This window comes from Camelus dromedarius, chromosome 9, assembly GCF_036321535.1.
Source record: "Camelus dromedarius isolate mCamDro1 chromosome 9, mCamDro1.pat, whole genome shotgun sequence".
Taxonomy (NCBI): Eukaryota; Metazoa; Chordata; class Mammalia; order Artiodactyla; family Camelidae; genus Camelus; species Camelus dromedarius.
The window spans coordinates 76,661,569-76,678,578 of record NC_087444.1 but is presented as its reverse complement, the minus strand read 5'-3'; the positions used below and the strand labels follow the sequence as shown (position 1 = coordinate 76,678,578).

Sequence of the window (17,010 nt, the reverse complement as noted above, 5' to 3'; positions counted from 1 at the left end):
GCACATGAAAAAATGCTCAATATCACTAATTATCAGAGAAATGCAAATCAAAACTACAATGAGGTATCACCTCACACCAGTCAGAATGGCCGTCATTCAAAAGTCCACAAATGACAAATGCTGGAGAGGCTGTGGAGAAAAGGGAACCCTCCTACACTGCTGGTGGGAATGCAGTTTGGTACAGCCACTGTGGAAAACATTATGGAAATTCCTCAAAAGAGTAGGAATAGACTTACCATATGACCCAGGAATCTCGCTCCTGCACATATAGCCAGAAGGAGCCCTACTTCAGGATGACACCTGCACTCCAGTGTTCACAGCAGCGATATTTACAATAGCCAAGACGTGGAAACAGCCTAAATGTCCATCAACAGGTGACTGGATAAAGAAGAAGTGGTATATTTATACAATGGAATACTACTCAGCCATAAAAACAGACAACATAACGCCATTTGCAGCAACATGGATGCTCCGGGAGAATGTCATTCTAAGTGAAGTAAGCCAGAAAGAGAAAGAAAAATACTATATGAGATCGCTCATATGTGGAATCAAATTAAAAAAAAACAAAACCAAAAACAAACAAAGCATAAATACAAAACAGAAACAGACTCATAGACATAGAATACAAACTTGTGGTTGCCTAGGGGGCGGGAAGGGATAGACGGGATCACAAAATTGTAGAATAGATAAACAAGATTATACTGTATAACACATGGAAATATACACAAGATCTTATGGTAGCTCACAGAGAAGAAAATGTGGCAGTGAGTATATATATGTTCATGTATAACTGAAAAATTGTGCTGAACACTGGAATTTTACACAACATTGTAAAATGATTATAAATCAATAAAAAATGTTAAAAAGAAAATAATTGGAGGAGACAACTTAGATGTCTGACAAATGGAAGTGGTTTCTCCATGATGGCACTTCTAAATTACGTTTGCATCCCTAACAAATCATGTTCACAATGAGTTTGTAATAATATAAGTGGAAACTTACAGGTGAAAAACACAATGTATTTATTTTTAGTTCCTTTCAATTATTTAGAATGAATTGGAAAATGTTAGATGTTTGATGCTGATTTTTTCTTCTTGATCTGATTGTGAGTTTTTCATCTTTGTGTCACTTTTCTCTCTATTTTAGTTTTTCTGTGGTGACTTACGACTTTCATGCCCTGTCACTTTGAGTAAGTTATTGGCCTTCCCTGTGCCTCACTTTCGTTACCCATCAACTGAAGATAATAACAGTACTCACCTCACTGGGCCTTTATAAGAATTAAATAAATTATATCTTCAGAACAGTGTCTGACATTAGGAAGTGCTATCAATACTTGTATTCATCTGTTTTATTATAGAAAAATAACTTATATGCACAGTGATATCACTTTACGCCCATTAGGAATCCTATTGTCCAAAGAAATGGAAAATGACAAATGTTGGCAAGGAGGAGGAGAATTTGGAGCCCTGGGTCATTGCTGCTGGGAATGTAAAATGGGGCAGCTGCTGTGGACAACAAAATCCTCCAGAAGTCACATGTAGATTTGCCATGTGATCCGGCAGTTCCTCTCCTGGGTTCATACCCAAAGAACTGAAAGCAGGGACTCAGATAGATACTTGTGTACCAGTGTGCACAGCAGCACTGTTCACAGTAGACAAAAGGGAGAAACAACTCAAGTGTCTATCAGTACGTGAATGGATGAGCCCAACACAGTGTAAACACACAATGGAATATTATTTAGCCATAAAGAGGAATGAAATGCTGACATGTGCTGCAATGTGGATGAATGTCGAAATGTTATGAAAGTGAAATAAGCCAAAGGACAGATACCTTATGATTCCAGTTACATAAGGTTCCTAGAATAGGCAAATTCAGAGAAACAGAGAGTAGAAAAGAAGTTTCCAGGGACTGGAAGGAAGAATGGGGAGTTAGAGTTTAATGGGTATACAGTATCTGGAATGATAAAAAACTTTCTTGAAACAGATAGTGGTGATGGTTACACAACATTATGAATGTACTTAATGCCACTGAATTGTACACTTACAAATGGCTAAAATAGTACATTTTATGTTATGTATATTTTACGACACTTAAAAGATTAGGATTATGAAACTATAAATATGGAAAGTAACCCTGTTATCTGATTAAAAATCAACACATATTTATTGCTGAAATTTTTGAAAATTTTAAAACATGTAAAATAAGAATCATCCATTATTCTACTCTGCATAACAACTGATAACATTCCTGTTTTTTAAAACATACATATTGTAGTTACATTTTATGCAAACATAAATTACATTACGTAAATGTAGTATACAAATGTTACAGTTTATTATACACAATTTTTGAAATGTGTGAATCTATCCACATTTTTTAATGTTTTTCAGATTTCTTTTAACATTTTTTATTGAGTTATAGTCCTTTTACAATGTTGTGTCAAGTTCCAGTGTAGAGCACAGTTTCTCAGTTATACGTGAACATACATATATTCATTGTCACATTCTCTTACGCTGTGAGCTACCGCAAGACCTTGTATATATTTCCCTGTGCTACACATCCACATTTTTAAATGTGAGGAGATTCGCTTAGTTTTAAAACTGATGTTTGTGAATTGTGAGCCGTGTTTGTGCTAACACCATAGGGTGGAGCCACGTTAGCTGATAAATACAAACATTCCCTGATGTTTGACAGGAGCAGGTAAACCATGTTGTTGCTTGTGTGAATTCGAACTTGTGATTCCCACACTGCTGAAAAAATTTACATCTTAATATCCATAACAGTGGCAAATAAACATTGATTAAGTGTTAAAAAAGAAAAAAAGATACATGCACCACAATGTTCACAGCAGCACTATTTAAAATAGCCAAGACATGGAAGCAATCTAAATATCCATCAGTAGATGACTGGATAAAAAGGGTGTGTGTGGGTGTGTGTGTATATATACAGACACAATGGAATAATACTCAGACATAAAAAATGAAATAATGCCATTTGGAGCAACATGGATGGACTTAGAAATTAGCATATTAAGGGAAGTAAACCAGAAAGAGAAAGACAAATACCATATGATATCACTTACGTGTGGCATCTAAGAAAATGATACAAATGGACTTGTATGTAAAACAGAAACAGACTCACAGACATAGAAAACAAACATGGTTAGCAGAGGGGAAGGGGGCAGGGATAAAATGGGAATTTGGGATTTGCAGATACTAACTACCATATGTAAAATAGATAAACTTTAAGCTCCTACTGTATAGCACAGGAAACTATAATCAGTATCTTGTAGTAACCTATAATGAGAAAGAATATGTATATATGCATATGTGTGTGTGTGTATACTGAATCACTATGCTGTACACCAGAGACTAAGACAACATTGTCAATCAACTCTACTTCAGTTTAAAGAAAGAAAGAAAAATAACGAACTACAGATTAATATGGAAAAAAAGACAATAAACAAAACAAGCAAAATAAACCAGAAGACACTTCAATAAGGACATTCATCCGTGGCTAGTAAACACGTGGAGAGATGCTTAACTTTCTTAGTCATCAGGAAGTGGAAATAAAACTCCCACGTGGTACCAACCACAATGCGAAAATTAAAATGACAGAAATTATGTGTATTAGCATGAATTTAGATAAACCAGAAATGTCATAAACTGCAGATATCTATGAAGATAAGGACAAAACTTTTGGAGACTGTTTGACAGTATCTTAAAAAGCTTAACACGTATAAACCTGTGACTCAACAATTCCGCTGCTACACATGCAACCAGCATAAATATTTACATGGGTCACCAGAACACAAATTCTAGGATTTATATACCAGCAATATTCATAATCGTCATAACCTGAAAACCAGCCACTTGCTCTTGAACAGTGGAATGATTAAATTCATTAATTGATATTCTCACGATGGAATCCTATACAGTAATTGTCAGGAATTCTCAACATCATGTAACTGTACAAATGGTTTCGTAGCCAACATAAGAGATGTAAAATCCAAATACAAAAGGGTTAACAATGCATTATTTCATTCGTATAAATTACAAAACAGGCTGGAAGTGATGTGCGCTGTTAGATGTCAACATAGTGGTTACTCTTGGGGTCAGTGCCTGGAACCGGGTAGAGGGGAAATTCGGGGAGGGTGACAGTATTGTTTCTTGATTTACATGTTACTTACAGACATGTGTTCTGTTTTTCAAATTTCATTGAGCTAGCACTTTTGCCTTTAAATATGTGTATATATGTATATTTATACACATTTATCTTTATATATCTGAATATATATACATATGAGCAATTACAAAATGTTGGGAAAAAAGGCAAACATTAGTTTGATGCAACCCTGATACTGTAAATGTGAATGTTAAAGTTTTATATAATTTGTATTATCAGTAATTTTTAAAAGCACACTGTAACTATGAGATACTGAGAATACAACTTCCAGCAAGAAAGGGGAAAATATAGAACTATTTTTAAAACTTAACAAAGAGGTTAGAAATAAGAAAATGAAACATATGTCATAAACAGCACAAAGTAGGTCACAGCGCAAAAAAATGTGACAATGAATATATGTATGTTCATGTATAACTGAAAAATTGTGTTCTACACTGGAATTTGACACAATATTGTAAAATGACTATAACTTTTTAATTTTAAAAAGTTAAAAAAATAAAAAAGCACAAAGTAGGTGACTCTAATTCCAAATATATTCATTTGTATATTAACCATCAAAAACTAATTAGTCCTGAAAAAATCAAACAATTTTTCCAATATCCCTTTGGATATTTTGTCAAAAAATAGAGTGAAAACATAACGATTTTAATACAAAAGTGAAATATACATTTCACACAATTTTGTAACCAATGAGACAATTACCATGGCATAGCAGATAAAGTGTACACAGCAGATAAAGGAGACATTAAGTTTAAATAGTTTGTTTTTATTGTAATTAGTCTTCATTGTTGAGTTCTTCATTTACACTCTTGCAGTACTGCTAACTGATGAAAACAAACATAACTGATTTTATACATTTAAGTGATAAAAAATGTGCATAGAAACATGTATGCCTATATGTACATTTTTAGACAGATACACATGGATATATGCATGTGCACACACGTATATCTTGCTTGTGACATAATCTGGTATTTTCGAGTGTCTCTTATGAGATAAAACATCTTTCTCTATTTTTGTGGCATATGTTCAATATATATCTGTTAAGTCCAGCTGTCAAATTAATTCTTTTGTTTTTAAAAATTCTAAAACTTCGTTACTTTGCTTCTGCTTTCATAAGATAAATGCAGAGAGAGCCATTTTGAAATCTTTCATAAAATTAAGGAAATATCGTTTTAAAATCCACGAGCCAGAAACTACACACACACAAAATATTTCCTGGCTTAGCCTTTCAAGTGGGTTGGTCTCAACCTCTCCAAAATGAATGAAGACTCTACCACAGACTCATTTCTTTCTCACCTACAGACATGAAAACGCACTTGAACCTCTTTTCTTCAACATTCCCAGGTGACATTTGCACAGAATAAAGAACAAATCTACCTTCTATTGATCCTCAAATGCATGCTAGTTCCTCCCAGATATCATTTCATTTCCCACTGGCAACATTTACTTGGTTTCTTTTAAAATCACTAAAAACATATTTTGTGCTCTATTTTGTCCTACTGAATTTCCTTCCGACCCTTTTTCCCATGAAAATGTTTTCAATATAATACTGTTCAATATACTACTCTCTCTTCATAACATCGTATTTCAAATGACTACCATCTCTCGAAAGCTGTCACAGACAAATCTCATCATGAGGACTTCAAAACCACAACTCCCAAAAATTGGACTTATCCTCCATCTTCACTCTATGGTACCCAGTGTTTTATGAGAGCATCTTTATTTCTTCAGTATCCAGAGTGACCACCTTTCATTCTGCTTGGCATTCACAAAACATTTCCTACACTCCCAAACCTGCTTAACTTCCCAGCATACATATTACATACATGTTACACATTCAATGAATTCTCCAAAATCTCAAGATTTTTTTAAGAATCTTTCATTTTATTCTTCCATAGACTCTGAACTCCTCCACTGCAAGTATTAATAAAATTTCAGTTGTGTAAATATTTCCATCATAACTCATTGATAATCGTATTGGATTGTTTATTGTAGAGCAGAAGCTTGGTCTGTCTTACTCAGCAGTGTCTTGTAAAGTTATCATCCCATACATGGGCTGAGGACCCTGAGGGGGATGAAGAGACAATTGGACACTGTGCAAATACACACATTTATGTAATCCTTATCCAGGGAAAGCAGAGCCTGAGTGCACTGGAGTCCCTGCTCATGAGCACAAAAGGGCTGACAGTTGGGAAACATGCAGACGTTAGTACAGAGGTGTTCACTAGCCAAAAACTGGAATGATTTACAACAGAGAAGTAAATGTGAAAGATAAAGGAGAGGGTATAAAAAGACACAAAGGTGCTCACCAGGACAAGGATGCTTTGGGTGGCTCTGGTCTCAGGGGCTGATTGGCAGGAGACACTGGTCCTATGAATATACTGGACCTGCTGCTTATGCCTGTGCAGGATGAAAACCATGTTGCTGCTGGCCCACAGCATGAGCCCCAAGCAGAACACATCAGGGATTGAAACCAATACCGTATTCAATGAGTCTGTGATTTCATCAAGAAATTCAACATAACAGTGTCCAAAATCTCTTTTACGGGTGAGATTTTTCTTGCCCAATTTGCCAGTTACATACAAAACAACTGTACTATTAAGCATCATGTTTAGTGACCAGCATAAGGAAACAGAGATGCCCACATACTTGGGAGCTTTTGCTTTATGTTCAGCCCACCTGGAGCTCCTGGGACTGATCATGATGGCCTGGAAGACACTCAAGAGGCAGGTGGTGCTAATGGACACTCCCCTGCCCACCTTGTGAACGTAGAAAATAACTTTGCATCCAGCATCACTGAGAAAAAGTTTCAACCCCAAACTTGCCATTGTCTGGGTGACTCCTTTAGAGAGAAAGACTAAGGAGTTGGCTAACATCAGGTGCTTAAGAATAAAATCTATTGGCCTTGACCTCCAGAGACAATGGTAAAGAAAACAGACATTCCCCAAGATTCCAACTACAGTCTGTGTTAAGTAGACCACTCCCATTGTCAGATCCTTGGAAGACATTCTGCTGGTTCCCAGTGACTGGAACGTGTACAGAGCCAAAGGATCCTGTGCTGGAAGACAAAGAATGGGTTACTGGTATCTTGTCAATTAAAACCCAGTATTCTCCACTTACTCTATTTCTCACTGAGAAACATTTCATTAGATCATTTTTATTATTAGGCTCAAGGAGCTGTATGTATAACCTTTAAAGAAGACTTACAACATCCAAATCACTGCTATGAAAAATGTACAAGCAGTTACTACCTTATTCTTTGGTTTCTATGCAAATCTGAAACTTTACTTTGTAAATATTGTGTCATTTATAAATGGAAATTCCAGAGTTTGTGACTGACGTTAGAATTTTTAAAGCAGGGAAAATATCATGGTATGTGTTTGAACCCGAAATCAGAAACCCATTATTTATAAAAGTTATTCTCTCTTAAGTGCTGCTTCCCTAAATTCAAGGGGGGAAAAAGTCTCATCAAATCAATAGACCACAGGTGTTTTTAGTAGCAACACACTGTCCATTAAGCACCTCACACTCCCAGATCTAGAGAAAACTTTCTTAGTACGGCAATTGCCATCCAGAATGACTGATCCCTGTATTAATACCAAAGCTCTAGTAATCCTGAAATTTAGTCTCTAGGTCCTGAAAGGAAGCCTCACAAGCAGGTTGATTTCAAACTGCAGTCCTTAAGCACCTTTAAAATCAGGTTTCATTGCTTCGTGGATGGAACTCCCACAATCACTGTCATTGAGGATTATACTAAATCACATTAGGAGACATCGGGGACTGCTGCAGGGTCTAGGACCCCATCTCTCCTTACTAGGTCAGCTCAAGCCTCAGTATTCTTCCTCCTTCCTGTGTGGCTTTGGGACTGGATCAACTTCAAACCCAGAACAATCCCTTCTCCTGATAGGATCACTTACCCACGTTCCTGAGAGGTTTCTTTTCAGCCTGCCTCTCAAATTGAAACAGGAAATACTCCCCAAAAACCTCCTACTGCCAGAAAGGTGGGCTCAGGGTGATGGTCACAGCAAGCAGCTCATGTGGGAGGGCGGCAGCCAGACCCTGTATATGACTTTGTCATTCTGTGACCTCACCTCCCCTCGGAACCGCAATTATCTTTTCACCTGTAGCTACAGTGAGTATGCAGATGTGGGAAGCTGAGAATATTTGTGAAAAACTTTTTCCCAGTGGCTAGCTACTGAAAACAACAATGACAAGTTCTAAGTTAGCATCTCCCCAGAGACCTCGGCAGTGTTTGGAAGAGGCTCTTTCTTTTGCACAAATTCCAGGAGGTAGACTGAAGTTCACAAGGAAAAGGGCAAAAATTGCCTGTCAGGGAATGCAGGACAGAAGAGGGAATGTCAGGGAGACACCAGAATTCCTTTTTTTATTTTTGTTTTCACTATTTTTGTATGTTTTTTTAATGGAGGTACTGGGGATTGAACCCAGGTATTCGTGCATGCTAAGCATGTGCTCTGCCCCTGAGTCATCCCTCCCCGCTGAAACAGCAGAATTTCACTGCATTCTCTGCTCTCCTGAGAAATTCTACAGAAAATTGAGTACTTTCTAATATCCAGATGGCTGAAATGCCCCATCATTTAAGTTAGAATCATAGAAGTAAAATCAAAGTACCTAAAAGGATTTGCAAGGTGTTACAGTCAAAGAGAAGAGGATGATGTCAATCATTGACGTGAGATGTCCTTGGGTGATCTTTCATGTTTCAGCGCCAGTTATTTGGAAGTGTAGATGATACGGAAATTTGTTAGGAAAATATACTTTACCAAGGTTGATCTCTCCACTAGTGATAAGAAGTCTAAAGAGAACAACATCTACAGAAAGGGAAAGGTTTATGAGTCCCTCAAATGGAAAAGCACCAGGATCCAACGGTTGGAGGAAGCATTAAGTCAGTGCTGCTTCCAAATGTAAGTAGCATTGGATGATTCCATTTTTCTATACCTACTTTTTCCTGAATTTTCAGCATTGAGATTTAATTGCTTTTGTAATGAATTAGAAACTCAAAATGAGGTCCAATTGATTCTTTACTTTTCCTTAAAAACAAATACACAATTTCACCCATGTCATCTATTTAATACTCTCCATATCCAAGTCAGAATAGAGCCACAGTTGAATACAACCCTTTGGTTCATGTGCACAAACACACACTCAAACACATTTCCATATACATGAAAACACACGTGTATTTGCAACGCACACTCAATACACAGCACTATAGCCTCACACACTAACACACATTCTCGTATGCACTTTCCAGAACAAACTTACACTCAGAAGCACACACTCACACACACTCATTGTTAAACATACTCATACTCACACGTTTCCCTTCACACCCACAAAACCACATGCACACAGTCAACGTGCCAAGTATGTACTTCAATAATGTGCTTACATATTGAAGGAGGCGGGTGTATTACAAGGTGTCGGCTCAGAGAAATCCCAAGATCTGTAGCTGGCAATCTGGAGATCCAGGAGAGCCAATCGTGTAAGTACCAGTCTAAGCCCAAGTTAGAAGACAGGAAAGAAACCGACATCCTGGCTCCAGATAGCCAAAAAGATAGAGCAAATTCTTCTTTACTTAACACCTTTGTTCCAGTCAGTTCGTGGAGGGACTGAAGGAGGCCCATCCACACTGGGGAGGGCAGTCTGCTTTACTCAGTCCACCTGTTTAATGTTAATCTCACCCAGATGCACCCTCAGGGACACACACGGGATGATGCTTAACCAGTCATGTGAGCACCCTGTGACCTGGGCAGGTTGACACATACATGAACCATCACACCCTTTAAACAGAAGCAGCGCGCGCGCACACACACACACAAAGATGGAAAAGGTTCCTTGGGGATTTCCACTTCCATAGTAAATAGGACCAGCCCTTATAAAAGTAGGAAGGTTGCCCCTCAGCCTTCACTCTTCATTGTTTTACAGAAGCTGTCTTGCCACGTTGAGAAGAAAAGCAGCGTGATAATGAAAGACTCGCTCTCTGTCAGGAACTGTTCTCATTAGTGATCTAGCAGAAAACAAAACCTATTCTCTGGCCCCAAGTGGCTTTTCTCTATTGGTGTTATGGATGGAAAGTGCCCTCCCAAAATTTGTACGTTGAAATCCTGACACCCAGTTTGATCTTATCAGGGTCTGGAGTTCTTGAGAGGTGATTGGATTCTCAGGGAGGATGTAATTAGAAAGAGACCCCAAAGAGCTTTCTCCCCCAGTCCATCTTGTGACGACGCAGGGAGGGGATGGTCATCTATGAACCGGGAAGACGGCCCTCACCCAACACAGGATCTGCTGGTGCCTTCGTCTAGAACCTACTATCTTCTAGAACTGTCAGGAATAAATTAGTTATTCTAGTTATTTAAGCCACCCAGTCTGTAGTATTTTTTTTTTACAGCAGCCTAAAAGGATTAAGACAACGGGGATAAGTGAGCATTAGTTACATAAAATGTAATACAGTGATGAGTACCTTGAAAATGCATTTGGTAGGTGACAGAGGGTGACAGGGTGTGCCAGTTTCAAACTGTATCTATGGAATGCCTGTGTGAAAGGGTGATAATTGAGCAATTTGTCATAAAGCCTGGTGAGGTGTACAAATATCTATTGCACACATTTACAATTACAAATACAGGTACAAATCTGAAATTTGGGATTCCAGGTTTTTGGGTGTGTGTTTTCAGGGCTTAAAAGTCAAGACCTATGTAAATGAATTGTGTGTGTTTTTGAGTGTTGATGCTTTAAAAAAATTAACGCATAAAGAAAAATTTCCCTAGGAATGTTGAGATATAAACAGAGAATCTAAAATCATGACCCATTTGGGGTTTTCCCAAAAAATGTCCTTTAGGCCAAGCTCTTTAATTCCTAGGGGAGGGTAAAATAATGAATTGATGGGAAGGGATTTGATGTCATTTTCCAAAACTATCTGAGATGTGTGATACTAACTCGGCAAGTACTTTTTAGGAGACACACTTTTCCTATAACCTACCCCAGGAGCCGCCAATGGGAACACTGTCACTTACACTTACGAGTGTGCACTGAGTAAAATTAAAGGGTTTGTAAATGTTTCACCTGCAACTTTTACCAATCTGTGTCTCCAATGTTGATGTCATAAAGGAAGATATTTTAACATTTCATAAAATGTTGTAGTTTCAACCAAATTGCAACCTACTCCCTCATCTCTGTATCCTCCTTATTCTGAATCCAAGACCAGCTGGCTCTGAATGAATTTTGGTTTCTTCTTCCCGTTGAGACCAATCTCGTGTCACCCTCACTTAGTCCTGGACCCTAAAAAGGACTTTTCAGTGTTCTTTCATTTCCCAAATTTTATAAACACACACTAAAACATAAATCTACATCATAAGTAGCAATTGTTTTTTCTGTACACAGCCACATAATAACAATCGTAGGCTTTGTAAACTACTCTGCTCTTGTCCAGACAACAATATGTAAATGAATGGGTGGAGCTGGGCTCCAATGAAACTTTGTTAAAAAACAGACAGTTGAGTGATGGAGTGAGAATTTGAGGCTTAAGACATGAAAACAGCCTAAATGCCCTTGGACAGATAACTGAATAAAGAAGTTGTGGTATATTTATACAAAGGAATACTACTCAGTCATAAAAAAGAATAAAATAATGCCACTTGCAGCAACATAGGTAGACCTGGAGACTGTCATTCTAAGTAAGCCAGAAAGAGAAAAATACCATATTATATCACATATATGTGGAATCTAAAAAAAAAAAAAAAAAGACAAACGAACTTATTTACAAAACAGAAACAGATTCACAGACATAGAACACAAACTAACTCATGATTACCAGGAAGGAATAAATTGGGAGTTTGAGATTTGCAGATACTAACTAATATATATAAAATAGATAAACAATAAGTTTATACTGTATAACACAGGGAACTACATTCAATATCTGGTAGTAACTTATGGTGAAAAAGAATATGGAAACAAATATATGTATGTTCCTGTATGACTGAAGCATTGTGCTGTACACCAGAAATTGACACAACATTGTAAACAGACTATATTTCAACAAAAATATTTTTTTAAAAAGAAAATTTAAGGTTTCATTTCTCCACAAAAGCAACTGATGAGCTGGCAAAAAAAAAAAAATCAGCCATCAGAATCGGCTTTTGCAGAACTCTGCAGCAATTAACAGACAACAGTCAGGGGAAGACTTCATGAGGGAAAACGATGCTGCTTTGTCCTAAGAGAGTGCTGTAGTGTATGAAATCGCCTGACTCCCATCACCAACACCCCATGTGAACGGCAGTCACAGGATGCCACCACACACTCTAGTGCATACAGCTTTTACCAGAAGGAGTTATACAAAGAATTGTGCTTTAGTGTTTTGACTGATCTGCCTGGAGGACAAGGGGAAGGGCCTGCCTTTGCTTCACCAGAATCAGAGCATCCTCAGGACTGGGGCAGATTCCCAGACAGTTTTTGCTCCAGCATTTAAAGCTATTAAGTATTGACTTCAGCAGCATAGGTCAAAGGACAACAGTAGGGGCAAGGAAAAAAACAGACCCAAAAGCCTGGAAAGGAACAGGCTAATTTAAATGTCAACCACAACCGAAAAACACCTTCACTACCATGTCTCTACTAGGCATCATAGTCTTGCAAGTTAATACTAAAATTAGCCATCACCAGGCAGAATCTGATTTTCAATGTTATCACAGAGCATTCCAAATGTACATTTTTCCACCAAAACGAATGAAACATACAAAGTAATTTTTTTTAAAGTATGAGCCATTAAAGAAGGAGAGGGGGAGGAAGATGAATAGGAGAAGAGATTAACAAAAACTGTCTCTGAAGAAGCCCTCCGCTGTCCTTGGAATGTGAGCTCTGCCTGCTGTTCTCACAGTGGGAGCTGCTCCAAGGATGCAGCCTTGAAAGAGTAAAGTGTTACTGAGACCACCTGGACGGCATAAACTTTTAAGATTTTGATGGGCAGGCACAGAGATCCACTCTTCTTGTGGCCGCCCTAGACAAGCCTTGTATGTAAGTTTCCTCGCTTATTAGAACTGCCACTACCAATCTGGAGTGATCTGCCTCCTTCTTCAGGCTCTCTTTGTCCCTCCTCATGTGGTGCCAGTTTCAGATTTTACCCAGGAAGCTCCAGAGGTGGCAAACCATCTCTCATTAGCACCCATGTGTCTACGCTGGCAATCACAGCTTTAGGAAGATGGAACGACATGAAGTGTGGCAAACACTGAGTTCAACTCCCATCATGCACGGAGCCACATGTGGAAACCACGGGTAATCATTGGTTAAATCCACTTCACCTGGAACCCAACTTCACTAATCGAGGCCCTTTTAATACTACAAAGACTAGTGTGTCCTTCAAGCAGCAGGTAGCCCAAGCAATGAGATGTTTGCCTGTTTTCCAGGAACTTGGAGTCAGCTGTGTCCAGTTCTAGCAGAGCCAGTTAAGTGGAAAGGAACCACAACCCTCCAGCTGGGCCAACTGGGCATGTGCTGGGGACCTTTCTGATGTCATAGGGCTAAAACCGCCACCATCTGTTCTTTTCTTGGGGGTGGGGGGTTGGGGGGGTAATTAGCTTTATTTATTCTTTAAACAAATGAACAAATCCAATCACCACTCCAGCTTCTTTATTCCTTTAAAGGGAGAGGTAATTAGGTTTCTTTGTTCATCCCTTGATGGAGGTACTGGGGATTGAACCCAGGACCTTGTGTGTGCCAAGCAGGCACTCTACCGCTGAGCTATACCCACCTCCTTTTGCTTCTCTACTCTTTATCCCTAAAGTACCACAAGCCCCTTTCCTTTCTGGAGGCAGATCTGAGACTTGTCCCCCTGTCTCCTCACTTGGCTGCCTTGTGGATAAACCCTCTCCGCTACCCTCTCCTGAATCAGCATTTTGGTGTGCTGTGAGCCATTTACTCTTGTTGATTCAGGACAGAGTTTCCCCAAAAAATGAAAAAGAGAAAATAGTTTACTGGGGCATTATCTTTGCCCTCTCCTTCCAGTGAGGATGTTACAAATAAGTACAGAGTGTTTAAGAATCCTTATGCCCACTTAAATAAGGAAAAACTCCGTTTTCCACGTCTTGTGTAGTTCCTTCCTTCTGAGAGGGTCCCCAACGCAGAAGCTTCTGTGCCTGTGGCGTTGGGTTGCTTCCTCCTCCCAGTGTGCGTGTGTTTGCCACTCTGGAAGCTCATCGAAATCCCTACAATTGGAATCTTGGGAAGGCTTCCTCACATAGGCATGACCAATTATTAACTCCTTTCCTAGCTCATCTCCCCTCTCTAGAAGATGAGGGTAGGGCTGAAAACTGCAAGCTTCTAATCGTGGCTTGGTCTTTCTACTGATCAGCCTCCATATAGGAGCCCCACTCAGGTCATTTCAATATATGCTCCTGGTACTCTCATCAGTTAGGAATTTACACGCGTGTCGGCAGTCGTAAGTGAGCAGGTCGTGGGACCCAGGTCAAAGCTCACAACAACTTGCATGTGTGTGAGCTGAGAAGTACATGTACGCATGCGCTGGTGGCAGGAGCCAGCATTACGAACACACGCATGTGCGGGCGCAGTAAAAGGACAAGCACGTGCACCGGAGCGCGCGCCACCCGCGCGTGTACTGCGGTGAAGTGCCGTTTTGCCCCATGTCGGCTCCTCGCGCTTTCTTCCGGTTGAGCAGCTCACCTCCTCGGATCCCTCTTCAGCCCCCCTCGGCTGACAATGAGTTTTACAAGCTCTGAGCCGGGATGTGGGGACAGAGACCAATACACATATTTTCAATGATCTCAGCCCACATCTCAAGCCAAACCCAGTGAATGCTTATGTCTGGGGGAAGGAAAGAGTCATTGCAGCTTTCAAGCTCACTGTGTGATTCTGCTGTGCAGACTGAGATCGTTCATTTTTGTGGTCATCACACTTCAGCCTAAATGGCAAACACCTGGAATTCTTAGTAAGCGCCTGGCTCGGAAGAGCTGGTTTGTGCCTGAGGATTTGTATTTCTTAAAAGCTACAGGTCCCTGGATTTCACTGTATGGACCCAGGTCCTCTTTACTCGGCTCAATAAAATTTGAGGAAGAAAAATAAAGAAAACTGACCTGAGATGATAAGGAAAAAATCAAAACACCTGCAATATATGTTCCATTTCAAGAGAAATTTTATTCATATTGAAAGAAATCAATCAAACATAATATTGCAATGGCTTTTAATAACAAAATCTACAAAGGGAAGAGAGTATTTCCCATTAAACGAGGTAGAGAGCTTCCACTAAAACTCTTCCTCAGAGTCAAAAATCCAACACTCAAAAGGTTGTTGTTTACAAGGTGCAAACATTTTCCAAAATCATAAAAAGGCCTTTGCCCACTTGCCCAAATGTGAGTCATTTACTCACCTGTACAGATGAATTTCACAGCTCTCTACTGACATTGTAATATAACACAGCTGCCTTGTGTTGACTGTTTCTTATATACCTAACTTACAAATAACTATGCTTGACAATTTCACAAACTCCATTTTAAATACAACATACATTTACAAAATTTACAGGCTGTCTGTCTCCTAACTCCCAATATTGTTGGGAGTTGCAGCATTGGCTCAGGCACCACCTGGGGAAGTGCTGACTCATGGACACAGGTGCTCCTACACTGTTTCAGTCCTCAGTCTTTCCGTCCCTTCCCAGTCACACGAGACCTGACACCCAGCCTTCTGTCCATGGCGGACTCACAGTCACTCAGGGAGGGGAGAGACCAGGAGGTCCTTGCAGAGGACGCTTAATGGGACTGAACAACCTGTCCCTCAGACTCCTCCATGATGCCAGGGCTCTGACCAACAAGTGTAGGCTTCTTGAGAAAAAGGAGGTGGGAGCAGTTGAGGTTCAAAGTTTGACCATCCCTTCTTCCATCTCATACAGACAGTTCTGTCCAGCTCGCCTGAAATATTCATGGTCGGGGTTGGAGACAGTGCAGATCTCGACTGGACTCAGGCAAGGTGCTTTGGGTGGAGCCTGAAGGTCAAAGCTGGGCATCAGGCTGTGTCTCCCTGGTCATGTGGGCCGATTGTTTGGATTCAAGTCCAGGTGTCCTGAGGGGAAGTGGAAACGCCTGACAGCCCCAGACCAGGTCACTGCGATCTGGGCTGGGAGGTTGAGGATAGGCTGAGTGCCTTTGGGGAGAGGATTCTGGTAAGTCTGGATAGGGACGTGGGAAGACTTCTCATCTCATGCCTGGATGCTAAATTTAGAGTTCTGGCCACACTGTTGTGTTGCAGACTGTCAGCTAGGCTATGACTCCACACCAGGAAGTTTGACTTGTACTTCCTGGTGGAAGCTCCTTAGAGCCTGACGGGTGAGGCACTAAAGGCCACCTCAACTCTTCAGTTCTCAAGCACCCAGTTCAGGTGCTTTCTTGAGAGACGGTGTAGGGCAGGATCATTTCATATCAGGTCTCTTGACCGGTGGCTGACCTGTGACAACAGGGCCCAGGACAGACCTCTTCCTGGACGTTTGGACAGGCATCGGCCGGGTGGGACGCTGTGGGAGAAAGAACATCATTTAGACACCTCAGGAGTCAGAATTAGCAAACTGGATGCAGTCCAGGACCGACAATTTCAACCACAGCCTAATGGAACACAGGAAAATAATAAACAACTTAGGACAGAGAAAAACTGGCAGACTAAAACAAAACGGGGAAGTTAACAATATACCCTAGGATCTTTTCTACAACAGGAGGAAGAAAACAACCCAGTAGAAATAAACAACACATGCAAAGTTAAATTTCACAGAAAAAATCATGCAAATGATCATTACACACTTGAAGAGGTACCCCC

General features: G+C 39.9%; 1 protein-coding gene across 1 annotated transcript; it reads right to left on the bottom strand.

The window, feature by feature from the left end:
• Window positions 1–6,299: 6,299 nt before the first annotated feature.
• LOC105091282 (vomeronasal type-1 receptor 4) lies at window positions 6,300–7,175 on the bottom strand. Its single transcript, XM_010982749.2, has one exon. It carries the CDS (start codon window positions 7,173–7,175, stop codon window positions 6,300–6,302), a length of 876 nt encoding a protein of 291 aa, XP_010981051.2.
• Window positions 7,176–17,010: the final 9,835 nt, after the last annotated feature.

Bases quoted from the DNA above. Each gene is read 5' to 3' on its own strand.
- LOC105091282 (XM_010982749.2), bottom strand. From the start codon at position 7,175: ATGGGAGTGGTCTACTTAACACAGACTGTAGTTGGAATCTTGGGGAAT.